Source organism: Hipposideros armiger, unplaced genomic scaffold (genome assembly GCF_001890085.2).
Source record: "Hipposideros armiger isolate ML-2016 unplaced genomic scaffold, ASM189008v1 scaffold_1118, whole genome shotgun sequence".
Taxonomy (NCBI): domain Eukaryota; kingdom Metazoa; phylum Chordata; class Mammalia; order Chiroptera; family Hipposideridae; genus Hipposideros; species Hipposideros armiger.
This window is the reverse complement of record NW_017732468.1, coordinates 204,396-225,745: the sequence shown is the minus strand read 5'-3', so window position 1 is coordinate 225,745 and position 21,350 is coordinate 204,396. Positions and strand designations below refer to the sequence as shown.

Genomic DNA, 21,350 nt, shown 5'->3' with positions numbered 1-21,350 from the left:
AGAACAAAACGACAGCAACTTGTCTGTTCCCCTTTCCCCAATTCCCCAGCACTGTTCCCATCCCCCCAATTTCCCAATAAAAAAAAATCTTTAAAAACACAAATATACTTAAATGTATAGAGGGGGTGGGGGTCTGGGTCATGACAGAGCACTTTATAAATGCAACTGGACCAAGACAAGTTGTCTGTAGCTTTCTCCTCGCTGAAATGACAATTCTCCACATCCTTCAACCTTTACCTTTTCAAATTTAGGCAACACAATGATTTAACACATTGAGTAATAAGTGAATGGTTACTCTTCTGATTTCTCAAGGAAGTGAAAGGAGACAAGGACAGCAATGGCACCATCCAAACTACAAATGGCCCAGTGTCAGTAACCTCTCCATGTAAAGAGCAGGGACAAGACAACATCACTAGATCTTGGTGCCTTGCCCTTGGTGTTTTTTAAATTCAAACTAAGCAAGAAGGGCTGACTTGCCAGGGAAATTCAACTCACTACTTTGTAGGTATGGTGAAGATGAACCCTGAACAATATGAAAAGACACATATGTTAACATAATGACTTTTCAAATAAGGTGCCAGAGTCTCTGTGTAGCAAGAGATCCTGTAGTATTCATCATTTTGTGTAGGTAGGGGGGATAAAAAATAACTACCGCTTACTCAAGATTACAGATTTCTATGATCTTCATGTCTTCCTATTCAACTGCCATTCTGATTAAAGGTACTTCAAACCTGATAGGTCTATCCCGACCTTCTATGTAGAACACTTCTCCAGGGCAAGCATGCACACACATCCTCCCCATGGCATTCAGTCCACCAATACATGCATAAATTCTCCAGTGAATGTTCAGAGTCATTCTTTTTTCAATCAGAAGGCCTTGGGGATTGCTACATTTTCTCTCCTAGCCATAGGCATTCTTAACATCGCATTAGGTGTTTAGACTCCCTCTGCGGTCATTTTATTTGTAATAGTGCCTTGTGTGTTGTGTCTCCTAGCTCTACATACAAACCACCACGCTCACAATCTCCATGAACCTAAGTGCATCGGTGGCGCTGGGGATGCTATACATGCCGAAAGTGTACATCATCATTTTCCACCCTGAACTCAATGTCCAGAAACGGAAGCGAAGCTTCAAGGCAGTAGTCACAGCAGCCACCATGTCATCACGGCTGTCACACAAACCTAGTGACAGACCCAACGGTGAGGCAAAGACAGAACTCTGTGAAAACGTGGACCCAAACAGTAAGTAACTCTGTTTTCCTTTCTTCTTCCAGTCCTGCATCCAGAAGCTCTAGGAAACGTGGTGTGTGTTTGCCTTTCTTTGAAGAAATTCAGAGAAATTCTTGTCTTATTGACTGGGTTGCTTTGATGAATGCTAACTTTTGCTTTTAAGAGTTTTGCCTTATTTTTGCCACCATTTTCTTGTATCTCCCTTAGAAAGAAGGTTTTAGAGGTGTTGCTTCAGAAGTGTGAAACCTCCCTCACTCCTTGCTTCTTGTCCTTTGGTACCAAACCCTCTGATTGACAACAAGCTGTCAGGTTGTGGGCCACCTTTGTTGTTCCCTTCCTGTGAGGGGAACAACTTCCTGTTAAAGAAACTTCAACCCTGATTGAGTTCTAGCAGTAGGAATGGAATTGCAATATTTAAAAATTTTGGAAGCATAACTTCTTTCTACTGGAATATGAGTGTGGAGAAAGCTATGTGGAGTGTGAACTTTACTAAGTAAGTCTCCCAGAAACAAAAACACATTGGCAACCTTTTATCTAAGTACACAGGTTCAGACAGCACCATGCTAACGGCACCCCCATGTGGGAAAGACATCTACCACCCACTGCAGAAATTTCATTCCAGGAAAGATTGAATATTAGAGGTGGGAATAAGGATTAAATGTCAGCTTTCGTATGCTACATTGTATATCTGCAACCCCTGGGTATCCTCTAGTTCGCTCTGCAAATGACCCCAAAGAAGATGGGCCTTAAAAATGTATCTACAGGTTAAACAGAATTTCCAATTGCTAATTTTATTAACACTATGGTGGTAGGAGTAAATTTCAGATTAAAAATAAGACTTCTAGGATTTGTTCCCAGAAGTATTTTGACCAGTTTCATACAGAACGAGGCAGATTCAACTGTTTGTGATATTTCCTGTTTTTAAAGTGGAAGGGGATTCAGGTTGTCCATGAAGTCTTTCAAGACATAGTTTTTCAGTTATGAGCTGATTTTGTAGCCGAAGGCTTATTGCCAAGCAAAAGGAGCCCCTTGTCTAAATACTCTAAGGCAATCCTTTATGCTCTTCAAGTAAAAACCAGGAGGCAATGGGTGTTGATCCTGACAAACACTGTGCAGAGATCTGTGATCTTGGCCCACCTCCATTTCTAAATAGTTGGTTGAGTGAATACTGTGAAGCACTTTGAAAATACAGAGACAAGGTATCAAAGGCTCATTAACAACATGGTAGGCTTCACTTTTCCTTTTCAATAGAAGAGATTCTGGGACAAGAGGAAAGGAAGGAGAATGATCACCCCAAGATAAGGGGGAACCAGAATGGATATCCTTGTGATTTCAGAGCAAATGCTCAATTGCGAGGAGGAGAAGTGGGTGGCAGATTGCCGTGGTATTCATTGTGATGTAGGAAGAGGCTTCAGGTTCAGACAGACCTGGGTTCAAATCCAAGCCACTCCATTACCAGCTGTGTGACTTTGAAAATCACTGAGCTTTTCTAAAGCTCCGCATTTCCAAGTATAATATGGAGGTAATGTCTATGTCATCAAGTGTCATAAAAAAATGCATGGAGAAACTAGTAGATCAACTAAGCATTAATTTCCTTCCAATATTGAGAAGCAAAAAACTTTGCCTGAAAGTAGATGGCAGCATGTTTGGTGACGTAGATATGGTGGTGCAGTTCAAGGCATACTGCACACCAGGAAGTAGATGAAATAGATTCACAAAAGGAAATATTTCTAAGAACATACTTGTGTATCTATTTATATGTATACCTGTATTGATAAATATACCTGCATATTTTTACTTCTGTAGAGTTTTATACTAGAAGCTCTTGTCAGATTTGCATTTTACAAAACCCTTATCCTGCAGACACTCCAATAACAGTTTTCATTTATATCTGTACACACACACACTCACTCTTAAATAGATATGCCCAAAATCAATAAGCAGAGAATATGATCAAAAGTCTATATGTATTGAAAAAATGACAAAATTAGAAGTTTTTAACATGGACAATTAATTCAGTACTATACTACTCAAAAATCATTAGCTCAAAATAACATTTCTACTCTTAACTTTTAATGATTAGGTTATATCTTTCTTGAGGTTGTTTGGGGTATGATGGTGGTATGAAAATGCTAATATAACACTACTACTACTAGTACTACTACTAGTACTACTACTACTACTGCTAATAATAATAATAATAATAATATTAACTACTCTTTGCAATGGGCATTATGCAGAAAAGGTGTGTGTAGACTATTTCTCTTACTCCTCACAATAATAGCTCTGTAGAATGGGGTTATTATTCTCATTTTACTGAAGAAACCTACGCTTAGCAAGAATTACTTGAAGTTAACAAAGTCACACATCTAGTGAGCAGCAGACGCTGGATGGAAACCCAGGTCTGACTCCCAAACCCACGCTTGCTTCTCTTTGCTGCTGTCTCTCAGAACATGAGCGGCATGTCATAATTCCAACAAAGCAATTATGCTTTGGCCTTCCTTGATTGGTAATGCAGCTTGCCTATAAAGACTCTAACAATGTTTCATGGCAGATGCTGTAATTAAATGCGCTGTACAATGTATTATTTCTTGCAGTGTTGTCTACAAAGTCAGGAGTAACCTGAGCTCAAAGAAGGCTGCCCAGGTAGAGGCCTTATCCTACTAATTCAGAAATCCAAGTATCTTATTACCTGTATCAGTCATAATAATCACTCCATTTGGAATTCATTGGGTGCCTTTCCCTTGAAAAAATTTTGTTGCATTTTGTCATTATTGTTGTTTTGGTGTCTACACAAAGATAAACAGTTCAAAGGAAGGAAAATGAAATCATAGAGGCTTTGTCTCATAATCAATCCAAAGTATTTTTAAAAATTATTTTAGCTCTTTTGAATTTGTGTAGACACTTCCTAAAACATTGTAAAGAATTGCTGAATATTTGCTGGATCATAGGAGGGGATTCATGTACCTCCAAACATTGGGGTTTCTGATGTCCCAGCTCTCAAAGGTCCCAAAGAGGAATCCAAAGACCTTATCCACGCAACACCTATCCAGCAGGATTTTCTGCAATGATGGAAATGTTTTAGCCACATGTGGCTATTCAGTACTTGAAATATGGCTACTTAATGAGGAAATGCACTTTTCACTTAATTTTAAATAACATAAAAATATCTGTAGCTATCTACTGTATCAGAAAGCAGAGCTCTAGAAATTAATATATCTTAATAGGCAAGGATTGCATTCTAGGACATGCAATCTGAGCCCCTGCTGGAAATACTTCCCAAAGTTTTAGCAGTGATACTGATCTGAGACAAAATCAACTTAAAGAGATGAAATATTTGACATGAGACCAAAACGCAAAGTTATTTTAAATGACCCCAAAGAAGCCACTAATAAGGAAATAGTGATATCATAAATAGCAACTGTACTTGGAATACCAGTCTCTAGCAATGCAGAAATGCATGTGTGAAGGGAAAAAAAGTAGTGAAAAATTCAATTAACGAAAATAGACAAAGACTATTCTGGTGGAAGGGAACATTATTAGTATATTTTATTGAATGCCAAATATAGCTCAAATTATATCAAATTTCTGAACTTTGGTAAGAGAGACAAATAAATTATTTCCTGAAATTAAGCTGTCTGGTTAAAAAAGAAAAAAAAAAAAAAGCCAAGCTCAAACCAATTACTTGGAGCAGGAACATGTCTTTCCAAAGGGGGAACTCTGTGCTCTTCTCTGATGGAGGGAATCTGAGAAGAAGTTGAGTTTATATTATGAACTACAAAGTAAATAATGAGACAGACCACCCCCGTCCCTTCCCTTATTCGTTGTTGCTCTAAACACTTAGTCTCCATGTATTTCAATCTTCAGTGTTTTCATTTTTACCAGCTCTACTCCATCACAGCAGCTTGCTGTCTGGTCCACGCGCTTCTACTCATCCAACTTCACGCTGCAGCTATGTGTCTACACAAAGCAAATTGGCTTGTTGGCTTAACATGGGCCGAAGTTAAAATTGCCCCAGCACAGCCTGATTTTTTTTTTTTTTCCCCCAAGAAGTTCAGTTTTCCTCATAGGTGACTTCTTCGGTTAAAAAGCCATCGTTTGAAAGAAAAACTTCTTTCTCTATGGAATAAACACCAAGTCTGTGTGCACTACTGATATTCAGATATTCCGAGCTGGGTGGGATGCTTGTTGGGTTCTGCCCTGATGGCAGAACAGCAGGGGGCCTAGGGGCATGGCTCAGCTGCTTATTGGAATTTCATCTCTACAAGCAAGATGTCTGTTTCTAGAGCCTGACCTAATTTGGATAGATTTAGACCTGGCTGTGAGGATGCCTTCTGAACATTCCTTCCTAAGAAGAAGGGCACCCTCATGCTCTGGTTCTCATATCTGCACTCCAAACTTGGCATGTTGTTGGGCAACTCTCCTATTGCTGACTTGGCAGATGTGTGTTGGTGGCAAACGCGTAGATGCCAGATCAACAGGAGGATTTGGTAGTGCTTGGGTCTTGGCTTCTCGATGGCCACCAGGGCCCGTTTCTAGTTGGATGGATAATATTAACTGAGGCAGCATGACTTTACTGAGATGAGTGGGTAAGGCCTGTTGCCTTCCTGGGCTGCTCAGAACCGGAAGATGCTTATCCTCTGGTCAGATGCTCTCCTTGGAAAGCATGTCAGTGCATAGTGACGAGCAGCCCTGAGCTGCTTCTGTCCTAAGTACCATGCATTTTCTATGCTACTACCTCCAGGCAGCTCAAAGAAACACCAGGAGTTCCTGGGCTAGCTAGAGTTAGTTTACTCTGGAAGGTCAGTAGCAACTAGAGATGTCAGGTAGGTGGACAGCTTGGGACACGCTCCCTTCTTGGATGCGGGGATGTATGACTGATTTACTGACCCTGAGATAAAGTCCGAACATCTACTATGTAAAAGACTAGTTTAAATCGATGAGCATATTTATGGTGTGAAGCACCTTTCAGAAGAATGATATTTTGCATGTAAAAGAGAAAATCTAAAATAAGATATTTTAAATATAAGTTTGTATTCTGATGCTTTCTTTTTTTCCTACCATTTTTGCATCTACTGTAAGGAAACTATATAAATAGCTTGTGCTGTCTGCAAGGCAATTATTACATAATATAGTTGAACTGTCAATATAAGTAGATATTTGATTTCAACGAACACACATACAAAACTCAAACTGCTGGCAAATGGATGTGTGCACCAAAGCCTACATAAGTAACAATGCCTAGAACATTCTGGAACACACGCCTGTGCTGTGTTAATTTGTTATGGGTTTCGTTTTGTTTTTGTGCGGCTTCCTCATTTGCTGGATCCCTAGCATTCTCGACATTTCGTTATTTGTTTCATCCTTCTGGACTAACCACGCAGGTCAGTCAGCATGCCTGGATTAGGCTGAGAAAAAAAAAAAAAAAAAAGGATGGCAAAAGGAAGAAAAGAGTGCTCTGACCAGATAGATAAATTATTTGGGGGCTGGTTCCCTCAACAGTTCCAGCTCAAGCAAGTAAAACCGAACTGTCTTAAACCAAGAGACACCAGCACTCCCATGTTCAGAGGTACCTGAATTGTGGTGAACTGGTCTACCAAAGGTATTTAACCCACTGAAAGAGTGGGTATAATGTCTATGGTCTCTATTGCAGCCTCTTTTCCAAAAGGAAAAAGAAAAAAAAAAAGAATGAAAAGGAATATTGTGTGAACACTTATTTTATACGTACCTATATATTTACTTTTCCTGTAGACTGTATACCACCAGTAAGAAAGAGTGTACAAAAGTCTGTTACTTGGTACACTATCCCACCAACAGTATAGCTTTTACCTGCTTTCCAAAAGGTAAGAAACAATCTAATTTTTATTTATGTGTGTGTTCTTGTCTCAGCTGAGAAATAGAAATGTTTCCAGGAAAAGTGTGCATGATTACCTGTAAATCTATTTATATGAAGAAACATGTTTTCGAAGATGACCTGTTAGCTGAGAGTAGTGCAGGGAGCTGCTCTAAGTCACATGTCCATTGTACTTTCTGAAGAACATGTGTATGAGCGTGTGCGCATTTGTCTTTCCTGAAAAAGGAGCCAACAGTGGCAGCATTGGCGCTGGTCAATCTGATACATGCTCTACTTTAAAACTACCAATGGTAAGAGATTGTTTCCAAATGTATGTTTGCACACTCTGGTTTTAGAAGACGATGTGGAAACTTACAGGGATGGAAGTCGGGTGTTTTATAAGCCTAGTAAAAATGTTTATTGTTTTTTTTTATTATTATTAAATACATTCAAAGACATGTATACGTTCTCAGAAATGTAGTCATTCATAAAACCAATGACTGTCTCGACCTTCTTAAACCCCAAATGGTCTTGGTTCTTTCTTTGCAACAAAGAAATAGGGAAGGGTTTCCTGACTGGGCGTGAGCATGTGTTGATTTGTAGCTCATAGTTCTGCCTTAAAGAAACACTGAGCCAACGTTAGTCATTTCACAGGGCAGGGAACGGTTCAAATGAAAGACCACAAGAGTCTAAAGATGAGTTTTGATATTAGTCAAACCCAAGAATTACCAGTAAATACCAAGGGTATTCAAACTAATAGCATAAAAGAAATGGTGAATGGTGCGATGTGTGAACTAGACATGGAATGGGCTGCGTAAGAATAATAACTTATTCACCCTTGATGCTTCCATATTATGTTGGGCTCTCGCTACAGGACATATGCTATGAGAGAATATTAGTATTCGTACTAGTATTATTACCTCCCTGTGTCAGCCTAAGCAATATTATAATATCGTGGAAAACAACACTTGCTTTGGCAAGCATCCTTGTTCAGCTGGAGTCAAGGCAACCAAACTGTGGGAAATAAACAGTAGAAATCATAGAGTAAAGTTATTAAAATCATGTGGTGGTTTTGAATAAAAGGTTCCCTTTTGATTTCCTTTAAACTTCCTATTGAGCTGATAAGAAAAAGAGAAATCTGTCTCTAGAGCTGAGATGATAAGAGAGAGAGCAGAGGTCGTATCATGGTGGGGGGCGGATATTGCTTCATAGTGTGGGCTAGTCTCTCTTTTCTATGTTGTTAACATGGGAATTTTATCAGATCATTGCTATGTATTTTCCCCATCTTTGTTTTTGTAATGGTATTCTACATACAAATGATAATCTTGGTTTTTTGTAGTTTTTTTTTAATCCATTTAGCACTGTAAGACAAGAGTACTTTCAAAGAATAATTACCTTTTTCTGTTGATTTTAGATGGATGCCAGTAACTCAGTCTTTAATTTTGGATGTATTGTTCACATAGTTATTTCCCTTTTCCATATCAACATGATCTGTCCTAGTTTTTAAATAGGGCATTCTCTTCCCCCAGTGAATATATAACTGTATCCCAGTGAGATTTCAAGTTTTTGCAGTACAAGTGCTTGTCAAAACACTGCAGCTCATCACTTTAATAGTCCTTTTACAGGAGACTGCCTCAGAATAAATGAGAAGGAATTTTCCCTGGGTAAGAATGATAGATTTAATCTCAATCCATTAAAAATTCTCTTTAGCTCCATTCTAAGTTGATGCCTTTTGGTTCAAAGGGTGCAAGATAAAAATGTTTTAAGTCAATCATTCAGTTAAAAATTACTTTTAGAATGTGTTGTTTAGAAATAAACGTCTTGCTAGTATTGCCTTGTATAAAAGAGTTTGATTAGGTGATCTCCTTTTCTGCCAATTTAAAGGCGCCTTTACAAATTCATGATGAGCATCTGTATAGCGACTTAAAAACTAATGGAGAATGGAAGTTAGTCTAGTTAAATGTATTCAAAGAGGGAAGTATGTCACTTTGTTCTGGTAACAATGAAACCCGAAAACTTGGGAGAACAGTGAAAGAAACTTAATGTTGTGTGTTCTAATTCATTTCTATGTGGTTGTTTTCAGGGAGACAAAATAGTAAAGAAAATGCTATAGTCTCAAGAGTGAACTTTTATACTATTGTGCTAATAAAACTTTAATTTCAGCCACCATGCCCAATAAAGGCCCACTATACGGAGCATATCAAACCTCTGCTGGTCTGGGTTTGAAAGAAGCAGGTTCAAATTCAGACAGAACAGAACTTAACCTGGTTTGAAAACCCATTGCATACACTGCCCCTGTTTAACAGCAGCACTCTCCTTGGACAAACGCTATGGGCCGAACATCAACCCAATCAATACAGCCTGCAGATTTTGTCTCAGCTTTTATAAACTTTAAAACTCTGAGAGTGTTATCAATCTAATGGCATTGACTTTAAAATGCAATTATGCAAAACAAAACAAAACAAACAAAACAAAAAGCACGGTTAATCTGCCATCATCACCAGGTCAGAAAGCAGGTTGTTTTGTTAGGAAGTACATTTTCATGCCACAGAATGGTGTTTCAATTAAAAAACAAACAAACAAACAAAAATTTAACAGGTTAATTCCACAAATATGGACATTTAAAAGCCCTGAGTCTTTTTTTTTACAAGGTATATTCTTCCAAGCAAGTACACTGGTTATGTTACTGTAATTTCGTTACTTTATGACATGTTATTATAAAATAATAATAAGCCCTTGTTTTCCATAATTACTATAATAGGTCATTTCACATTTTTAAGTGTCGGGAACTGTATAATCCAAATGTTCGTATCATGTCGAGACTCGCTTCACTTTAACATTCAATGTGATATTTCTGTTTTAAGTAGAGACTCCCTCAATTTAAAATCCATTTTGCAACACTCTGTAAGTACAGCATAGCAAAGAATATATGTTACCTGACCTCTGACATGAAGGCACCTTAGAAATAAATGCAGCTATAAATCTTTTTGGCATATTTCTTTCTGCCTGAGAGCTCTGAAATACCATAATTTCTCTCATCGGGGCCTGAAATCTCAACATCCTCAAAAACCAATTAATATTTGCCATCTCTGTCCTGCCACTTCAGTTCAATTTAAAGAATAGGATGAAATTTCCCATGGCCGGGATTTCTACTAGTTCTTAGCATAAAAGAAACATTCACAGAATGCCCCAAAGTCATGAAAGCTATGTGAAGTTTTACACGTAAGCATATCACCAACCTCCATCCAGCCGGGATTTATTAACTGCAAGAATATTCTTAATTGGGTCAATCAAAGAAACATTTGTGGAGCACTGCTTCTCTGGGTCAGCCCTGAACTGACTAGGAATTGGAGGCAGGAGTGGACAATACCTTCAGGGGGTCCAGATCTGATGGAAGACTTGAAGGTAAATAATTATAATTCAGAGTGACAGGGACTCTTAGGAGAGGTCTGTACCAGGTGCTAGCGAGCTGTATGTGGAGAGCATCGCCTAGGCGGTGTTGAGCTGGTCTTAAAAGATGAAGGATTCCAGGCAGCCATAAAGAAGAGATACTCAACTTGGGAAATAAGTTTACACAAAGAACCTGGAGCACAAAAGAGTATGATGTGTCCTAGTTCCAGAAAGCAGTTGTGTGAGACTGAAGTACTGGGTTTTTAAGGCAGATAGTTTCAGGAGGCGACACGGGGGAAGCAGCCTGGGAGGAGAGGGACCGAGTCACTTTCCTCCCTGTGCTTTTAGCCCAGGGCCTGGCAAATACCACATTCTCAGAAAATGTGCGTGGAATGAATGGAGTACAATGCCTCCCATACCAATAGTTCCTAGCCTTACCTAGAATATGGTATGTACACAGTAAATATCTAATAAGTAATTGTTTACTAGTAATAAGAAAATACCAAGTCAACAGGCTCAGCAAGTAGAATTGTATTCTTCCAGATTGAACCTCTAAGGCAGCGGTTCTCAACCTTTCACAGGGGTCGCCTAAGACCATCGGAAAACACATGTTTTCGATGGTCTTAGGAACCGAGACACCGCTCCTCTATTTGTCTCCAGGCCCACATGCAGATACACCCACATACGAGTACCCGGCGACCCCTGTGAAAGGGTCATTTGACCCCCAAAGAGGTCGTGACCCACAGGTTGAGAACCGCTGCTCTAAGGTCTCAAAAACTGCCCTAAGAAGGCAAATTTTGACCCTGATTTCACAGGTTTTATAACTATGCTGTAGTGTTTATGCACAACTCCTAAAACTGACAGTCAATGTTACATCTGCACTTGTGTAATTAATGTCTCTTTTAATGAGCTAACCCCAGGTATAAAACACAGCTTTGTGTCAATCTCTTTTCTTATATGGACCACAAGCATCTACACTATTTTTCCTTCAAAGGGCACATGAACTTTAAAGTTACCCTTAGAAATGGATCCTAAGTGCTTGTTTTAAATGATTATACCTTCTAATTTGGTAAAAACATGAACAATCAATTTGGTGGTTTTCCGATTATTACATGCATTTTCTTAGAGACTGGCATTAAGGACTGATTTTGTCTTTTAGGCCCCAAGCATCAATTTCACTTGTAAAGCAACAGTGTGTGTCCTAAGCCAAGGTCAGTTAATCTCTACAATCTTTCTTCCTCCCAATTACTGTGAATGAGCATCTTCTCGGGATTCAAGTGACGGTGACTCTTCTGTCTACCTACTAACGACATGGCTCAGCTTCGCGGATTTTCTTTTTCTTTTTCTTTTTTGTTTTTTTTTTTGGCTGTACAATGGAACTTGGATGCATTTTAAATTAACTCTCTCTAGGGATCAAAGGTAATCATTATTTGTCTTTATAATCTACATGAATATTATCATTTTTTTCTTTTCAAGTTTAAAATTAGTTTTGAGTTGCCGTTTATCTCTATCTTCTTTTAGAGTAAACTCCAAGGACCCCAGCTTGCATAGAGGATTGAAGAAATGTTTCCAAAGCCTGTGCCTGCAGAGCTGACCCAGACTCTTAGAAGAACAACACAGGAATGAACACTCCCTCTTGCTGTAAGTGCTGGTCCAAGCATTGGCTATGACCTTGTACGTGCTGTTTCTTTTCTCAGGCCAAGAATAAGGAAAACGGGACCAGGGTCCAAACCCTGGCTCTGATACTTGGGATAACATAAGCTTCATCAGCTTGGGAACCTCTAAGCTTATCTCTGATGTTCAGTTTCCTCTTGGTTAGGATGGGAGCAAGCTTCCTTGATGGGTTACCATGGAAATGGCATGGGAACATAAAAACGGAAGCCTTCCTTCATAAAGGGCTGTTTGTATAGAGGGTAGCAATGTTAGTCCCTGCTCATCTTTCTGTTTTAATTGGCTTGCTTTCTCCTCTTTTGTTTGTGGCTACATTTGTCTACCATTAGCCATCAGAGTTAGAAGGGATGATATCCCGATTGCCTGTGAAGTCAGGCAACCTTTTCTCTAGGTACAGCAAACTGTTTTGGAGATGGTTCACTGTGGTCTTGTGACTGGTCATTAATAGTTTTTTGTCTTGGTGAAATTGACAGAGAAGGCTATCAGTCACTCAGCCAGGCTGCTGTGGGACAGCTAGGCTCATACCACCTGATATATGAACCACTCCATGTGATTAACTTCGACAGGTAACTTGAAGAGCATTTTAAGTACAAATAACAGTTCTGGGATATGCCTTAAGTGATAGAAGAATGACTGAGTAGAACAGAGTTCCTTAATCTTTGCTTGTGAAAACACACTGGGTTTCCTTTCAAGGCCAGGGTACTACAACAAAATCAACTAACAAAACCTCTCAGAGACCCCTGTTGATGCTTTGAAGTTTGGTGTTTATCAAGCTTATATCAAATACAGAACTGCCTTGGAAGGCCACACTCATTCATCTGTCTCCAACCGGCCTAGCATGGTGCTTTACAGCAAATTAATAATAATATCAATTATGATTATTGCACCATATTACCCCTAGTGCTACAGATTTACAAAGTGTTCTGCCATCCAGAGACAAATCTTATTGTTCCCACTTCTCAGAGCTGTGAAGCAACTTGCCAGAGACACACAACAACAACAGGCACAGTGGGTACCTGAACCAGAGTCCTTTCTAATACACTTCCCTGAAATTGAATGGAATAGGACAAAACGCTTCAGTCTACATAATCTATCCGATCAGCTGTTATTGTTCTGATCAGTTGATTCCTGAAGTTAAGCCAGGCCCCTAGGGCTTTAGGGTGAAAATCATAATCTGATTTCAGGGCCATTTTGGAATGAGATGTGTCTTTTTATTTTATTTTTTTTCCTTAATGGTACTGAAAATGATAAGACTGCTTAATGTTATTTCACCTATTCTTGGATTCTTTTGGTGGGCTGAAAAATTAAAGAGTATCATTCCTGCCTCAAAGAAAAATGGCCATCTAGAGCTGGAAATGATTAACTCTTGAGAATTCATTGAAATCCACTGACTAACATAATTGAGGCCTGCTGAGAGCAGCCTGATCAGAATTAAGATTCCGAGTCATCAGACACTGATGGCTATAAGCAGGCTCCATCTTTGCATAAGGTGATTGAGTTTGGCATGGGAGCCCAAGCAAAGGAAATTAAACCCAGAAGAGGATTTGCTAACATTAAAAAAATGGCACTTTCCTCTCACACAAATGTGAAAAGCTAATTCCCACCACAGCGCCATCACCTGTTCCTTCTCTCCCCACTTTTGCCATAGCAAAGCTCTGTAAAAAAACTGGCCACCAGGGTCATTATCATCTGTGTTAGTTGAAGATTTGATTAGCCTGGCCACCTAGGGATAGCTGGAAAAAAGCTCGATTTTTGTTCTAGGAACTTAATTCCTCTTTCCCTCATGTTTGTCATGTTTGCACATTTCACTTGCATTTTAAGTTCCCGTGGTTTTGCCAGAGTCCAGACTGAGACTTGAGTTGTTGTTTCTATTCAGGTGAAAAGTGTAACCACAGCTGACCATCTGCACTGGCGTACAGTCAGGTGATTGTCCACGGCAAGTATATTTTTGCATCTTTCTAAGTATCCTGGGGAGGCTTTGCTTCCCAGGTCACTAGTGAATTTAATGAATGGAACAGACCTTGTCCAGTTTCCAGGACGGGCTTAGTCCAGGGTGGTCCTCATCACCCCCAGCAATGTCCTCTCAATATTCCAAAATAAAGAGAAATTACACCACAGAAGCTTCAGACCTTGGCCCATGAGAGCCCTTATTTGGAGCTTTAAGAACGACACCAATGCCACCAAATGGGGGATAGATCACTACTGTGATGCAACCCTGAGAAAACCAGTTTCTCCTAGAGCACTGGATTCTTAATCTATTCTGGGTCATGTCGCAGAGACAGCAGCACCAATGGGGTCTCCTACCCAATACCCACATAAAGGGACAGAAAGTAAAATCGTGGATCAGCATGTGAGACTACCATTTATGCCAAGCAGGCAAAATGCTCTCTTTAGAAGAGATCACCTCTCTGTGCCTCAGGTTCCTCATCTATAAATTGGTGCTTATGTGGACTAAATGAAAGCAAAGCACTTAGAACAGAGTTCAGCACAGTAGCCATTCAAATGTTAGCCATCCGTGTTGCTATCGTGTCACCTAAGATTAACTGGATGTTTCTGCTTGTGCTCCCTCTAGGAAAGAACTTGGAGATTCCAATCTGATCCTCTTCCATATGATTTCTTGTATCCGTTATCTTTCTGTACCATACACAATAAAGTTTGAGAGTGTCAAGTAACCCATCTGCCTCTGGTTTTTGTCTAGAAAAACCTGCAGCTTTTCAGAGTGAAATGTCAATACATCTCCCGTCTTGCCTTCAACCTATTTAGTATTGATTTTTGGAGCAATGGCGCCTTGAAGCCAAAATTTACTGCACCATCAAAGGAGTCACTTGGGGGACCACATTTAAACACACCGAGCTTTCATTTACTTTTCTAACACAGCACATATTCCCTGACCCTACGCATAAACACATCCAGCATGGTCACCATCATGGCAATGTTTACATTAAATTATCATTGCCTGTTGTTAGCACCCAGATATTTAAGAAAATACCAAGGACCAATTTGAAAATGCTATTATGACAGAAAATTTGTCAAGAAAATGAAATCTTCTGAAATGCATTTGAATTTATACTTCTGTCTAATTTAAATCCTTTGTTCCTACCCTGGTGCTCATCAAAATGTCACCTGTATTCCAACAATCTTCCCCAGGCTTTCTGATGCATGTCCAGGTTTGGGAACTTTTTTTGAAAATCCTGTCTGATAATCAACACATTCAATATGGTGTTGATGTGACGGCCTTCACACAGCTGAGCATTTTCCAGGATATTAAAAAGACTGATTTGAAAGAAACAAAAATCAAGTTTATCACCCCAGCGGCACCCACCATGTTCCCAGGAAGTCTTCTCTAGCTGTCTGTTAGCACTGTGAGAAGCAATTTCAAGGTCTTCTCTCAGGAGGTCTTCCAGACCGGTTTTGCAGACTAAATAAAGACAAAGCTAATTGCTGAGCTCTATTACTGCAATGGAAAACATAGTATGATCTTTGTGTGAGGCTGAATCTCCATGACAACACCTGATAAAAAGTTGGATTAATATTTATTTTTTCCTCCACTCAGTGGACCAGGGGGGTCATAGCCTTCAGTAGGCAAAATAGTTGATGAATCCTTATGCAGTTATTCCAAGCTACTCAGTAGGGCAGCTCTGAATTTATTTAGCCCTGAAGTCCCCAAAGAGATGACTATTTTTAAATCGTTTTCCATTCTTTTCTGCCCAGTCAGGTAGTGAGGACCGTCAGGTTCAATACACTGTGGTTAATAAATTCGCCATCATCTCATGGAGAGGCAGGCTGATGAAGAATGAGAATGCCAGCGCACTGACTCCTGCATGCTAATCCAACTTCACCCTGCTCTCAGTTGTCATGTGGGGGCCACGCTTACTCTCTGTGCATCAGTAGTCTCATCTGCAAAGTGGGTATGATATTAGCAGCTACCTCTTAGGGTTGTTAGGATTAAATTAGTTAATGCATATAATACAAGGTGTGATCACAAAGTACAGTGAATGTTTAAATTTAAAAGAATTTATTATACTAAAAGACACATTGCATTGCTGTTCATCCCCCTCAAAATAGTCCCCCTTGCTTTGAACTCACTTATCCCTTCGTTCTTATGACTTTCTGAAGCAGTTCTGGAAGCCCTCTTACATGAGTGTCTTTAGTTGCACTGTTGTGGTTGCCTCAGTGTCCCGAATCAATTCAAAACTTTTACCTTTTATGGTCACTTTGACTTTGGGGAAGAGCCAGAAGTCACAAAGTGCCAGATCCAGTGAATAAGGTGAATGAGGACACACTGTAACACTTTTATTTGATAGAAATTGCCATACCAGAAGCAAATGTAGCATGGAGCCTTTCCATTGTGATAAAAAAAAATACGGTAAATGCTACAGCCGAGTGCCATCCAACAGAAATGCGTGGATGTTAAATAAGGGAAGCTGCGTATCAAAGCTCAGTAACAGTGTGTGACAAGTTTCAACTTGTTTGGTGCAGTCAGCTGGGTGTGAGCTACAGTTGACAGAAGGTGTGTTTTAATGTGTGCGTAAACCATCCCCCATCATTACAACACTTTGTGTCACACATCACTTCTGGCATACGACAATTTTTGTCAAATAAAAACATTACAGTGTGTACTTATCCACCTTATTCACTGGATCTGACACTGTGCAACTTCAGGCTCTGCCCCAAAGTCAAAATGGTTCAGGACATCTAGGCAGCCATGACAACGTGACTAAAGATATTCACGAAAGAGGACTTCTAGAGCCGCTTCAGAAAATGGAAAGAATGATGGGATAAGTGTGTTCAAAATGAGAGGAAATATTTTGAGGGGGCTTAATGGCAATGTGTCTTTTACTGTAATAACTTTTTTTTAAGATTTTATTGGTGAATTGGGGGAGGGGAACAGTGTTGGGGAATTGGGGAAGGGGAACAGACAAGTTGCTGTCCTTTTGTTCTTCAGTCTAGTTGTGGAGGACGATGCTTCACTGGCACATGTTGGTATTATCATTGTGCTCTTCCCGCGTGAGGCAGGTCGCTCACCGGCCATTGGACAGCTGCTCACGGCGGCTCACAGCAGCTCATGCCAGCTGCCCATGCCAGCTGCCGGCTGCTCACACTGGCTGCCAGCCATTCACGGTAGCTCATGGCAGCTCACTGCAGCAGGGGCTGCAACCTACGCCCGTCGAACTGTTGTTCACCATCTTAGCTGTAGAGGGCGCAGCATCATTGGCCCTCATGTGGGATCTGAACCGGGGTCCTGCTGCTCAGAGCTGGCAATCCCAAGCCAATTCTTAACCAACGTGCCACTTGGCCAACCTGGTAATAATTTTTTTTTTTTTAATTTAAACATTCACCATATTGTTTGATCACATTTCGTATGCTTAATACAATGCTTGGCATATAAGATAATGTTCAATAATTAGTGGTTACTCTTCTTATTATGAATATTACCAACTGAGATATAGCTGCTCAGTTTATATGGTAGGCACTAATCACACACAGCTATTTAAATTTAAATTAATTGGAATGAAATAAATTAAAACTTGTGTTCCTCAGTTGCACCAGTCACATTCCAAGGTCTCAGTGGGAACACATGTCTAGTGACTACCCTATCACACAGCAAAGTTACAAAGCATTGCCACCATCACAACAAGTTCTACTGGGCAGCACTGAGCCATAGCCTAGAGAAAGTAAAATGGAAAATAAGGATTTCCTTCATAGAAGATATATATTTTGTTCTTAGCACTCTCTATTGATTGTAAAAATAGTCTGCAGTCTCTTGCTGAGAGCATGGGGACCCATTTCTTTGGAGCATTTCTTTTGTAGCATCTAAAAAGTGGTTTACAGTGTGGAATGGCTCCAAAAAATATATACGTATATTGTTTTCCAGAAATGTTTTTTTCGCAATTGGGACAATTACCCCCATTCCTTTCATACACTATTGATAATGCTCTGCATTGACTGATTCTAAAGTTACACATAATTCTTGAAAAGCAGGCGAGGTGGCAACTTTGCAGGCGTTACCAGGTAACTGGTGGAGAGGATGATTTTCCTAATCACCATCCAAATGGAAGCCGAGTCCATATTCCCTAGCCATACCAATGTCGTTCAACAGCAAGCCAGCCAAGTTCAGTACTCAAGGATGTGAACGCATGCCTTCCTACGTTCTCACACAGCCACATCCAGGCACTTCCCACCTATGACTGGCCAATTCTGGAACTCGGATGTCAGCTGGGAAACTCTTGGTCCTCTTCCTCAGAGTCCAATTGACACATCTTGTTTGTCCTGCACTTGGTTAGTGCCTGGCATCATTTCCTGGCCAAGGCACCATAAATGTTTCAGAGTGAGGGGGAAATACTGGCAAAAAGGAAAAGCTGCCTGTCATTTTCCACAAGCAGGAGTTTTATATGCCTCGTGAACCGTTAGTAATGGTATGCATTGTCTCGGGGAGTCTCTGCTATCAATTTATATTTTGGGAGAACATTTACTATAAAACTAGTGTGGAAAGGTAGGAACAAGGGCCAGTAAAAAATACTTAATCCCAGACCAGCTCTGACAAGCTGTCTGAGTATACTACAGCTGAAGAGAGACGTCGGCCAGCATCTCGGATGCTCGCTCCAGATCTCGAGCTGTAAAGACTGCAGAAAAGAGAGGGAAAGTGAAAACTGCCTCTTTCTATTTTTGAACTTTCATTCAAGCTATACATTTTTAAAGGAAAAAAAAAGCCAATTGATAATATGGATCACTAAATATTGTCAATAAAACAGTATTGATGAGTGTATGTTCCAGAAGTGCAGAAAAAGATCAAGAGAAAAATCCACACATTATTTCAAAAATTACATCATCAATGAACCGTCACCATCAACTTGCCACTAACATTTTATAGTTTTGTTTTATCACATGCCCGCACATACGGCATCTCAGCTCATCTTCAGGGCATCACACTTAAGTAGATTTGAAGTAGTGGCACCCTCCCCTCTATAGATATATATAGTTCAGGAGTTAGGGAAACCGTCCAAGCTATTAGTGACAGAAGTAGCTTTAGAATCCATCCTGACCCCATTATGCCCTGGTGTCTCTTCATTGAAGAGCTGCAATATCTTTGGACTGAAAAGTTCATTTTGAAGTCAAGGAGAGAAAAAAAAAAGCCTCTTATTATGGAAGATTTAGATTTATAGTACTGTGTGGAAGAAAACAACAACTTTTTTTTCTTATACTGATGATCACCAGTGATGAGTAGGCTGGTTAGTTTATCTATCAGAAGGTAAATGGCTCAAGCCAGAATGGACAAGATGGACTGTTACAGATGAAGGAGTGAATTATTAATACCAGATAACAATGTATGCTGTACATCTTGCTAAGGCCAGAGGGCTGTTATGGCTGGAGAGAGTGTGCTGTGTGTGATGGGAGGGAATGGGACTCTGTATATTGTGCTTCATTCATTTAGCTTTTGCCTTTCATTGCCATTGTGACCTGGGTGATAAAGACACTGCATATGCCTAATTTAAATCTAGGCTTCTTATTTTTAAGCAAATAGCTATGTTAGGCTTATGTAAAAGGGTAAATCAAGTCTGAACAGAAAGAGGGAAGTTTACTATTTCTTTTGTCTACTTGCCTGCTCATCAATGGAGCCTAACCCCAAACCCACTGACGTGATTGATGGAGCACTTATTAGGAGCTGGGCATAGAAAGCTGAGACGGAGTAGGCTGCAGCCCCTCCAGGAGGTGACAATCCAAGGAGAAGGCAGAAAAACTAACTCCTGTCAGACACAATAGGCGGGTGCATAGGAGTAGGTGAAGAGGGCTGAGAATAGCCATTTGCTCTCATGGGGTGACAAGGAGACATTCTAACTGTGGCTTTGAAAATGGGGCAACAGAAAAGAGTGTGTTCCAGATAGAGAGACCACCCTAAGTAAAGTTAAAGTACATGAAATGGGGCAATATTATTAGCAGCAGGGTTCGGTAGTGGATATTGAGTACTTTCTGTACACCCACAGCTGTTCCAAGTACTTAATGTGTATTAGCTCATTTAATCATAATAACCTTATCCTATATGCATCATTAGGCCCACTTTACAGATGAGGAAAGTGGGGCACAGAGATTTTAAGTAACTTTTCCAAAGTCACACAGCTAATAAGTAGAGAGTACAAGATCAGCCTTGGGGGCCCAGAAGCCATGCTTCTGACCACTGTAGTGCTCTTCAGTGATAGACGTGGGGTGTTTAAGCAAGATCCGTTTTCCAGGACAGCTGCACCACAGGGCTTCACAATCATGGCACTACTGACATTTGGGGCTAGACAACTGTTTGTTCCTGTGCATTGTAGAGTGTTCAGCAGCATCTCTGGTCTCTAGCCACTAGATGCCAGTAGCATCTCCACTGTGCAGTTGTGCACATCAAAAATGTCTCTGGAAAAATGTCTGCAGGACAAATGTTCTCTGAGGGCACATATGCCTCAGTTGAAAATCACTGGAAAGGCATATGATGTGTGACGTTGTAAAAAGGCAGAAAATAAATCAGAATTCAACTATAAATATCCTGAAATTCTATTCTGAAGGCTGTGGGAATGTAACCTGTAGAGAGAAAGATACCACTTGGAGTTTAGCAAGTGAGGAGCAGCAGAAAAGATAACTTGAAGAAGCATTCGGGAAGGAGGCACTGTAAGAGACAGCACAGACTTCTGAGCTCTCAGCTAGAAGCAGGATGGATTCTCAGGCTTCATACACTGTGTGTTCAAACATCCAAAAGTTAAAGATAGCAAAGGATCACGTAGAAGAACAGTACAGAAGTTCAGGCAGCCATTTCACCCAGTGGTCCCTGAAATGTGGCCAACCCTGACCTGAAAGTTAAATTTCAAAGCTTCATTTTAGGCAAGAAAGCTTCTGAATCTGGAGGGAAAACAAACAAACAAACAAACAAACAAAAACTGAATACCCAGTTTTCTTAAAAAACTCCAATGTCAGCTCTCATGTCATTGTTTAAATGTGCACACAGTATGCCAACTTTACAGAGGCCGTTTACGTAGAAATAGTTACTGGACACTTGACAATCATGGAAAAAATGGAAATATTCTTGCCCCAAATCTCTAACGTCGACAAAATGTCAAGCCAAGGGAAAAAAAGATCTATGCACCTTCTAAATAGTCTACAATAAATGTGTTACTTTTGTAAAACAGATGATTTTTATATGATCTAATTGAAAACCTTACCTCAGGTGGTGAATAAACACCGACCTCACTGTACA

General features: G+C 40.0%; 1 protein-coding gene across 1 annotated transcript in view; it reads left to right on the top strand.

Moving 5' to 3' along the window:
- The window catches only part of LOC109376395 (metabotropic glutamate receptor 7), a 222,467-nt gene that overhangs the window by 159,992 nt on the left and 41,125 nt on the right, over positions 1-21,350 (top strand). Inside the window, exon 3 of the mRNA XM_019632314.1 lies at positions 996-1,242. Within this exon, the coding sequence (XP_019487859.1) occupies positions 996-1,242 (247 nt within the window). The remainder of the gene's footprint in view (positions 1-995; positions 1,243-21,350) is intronic.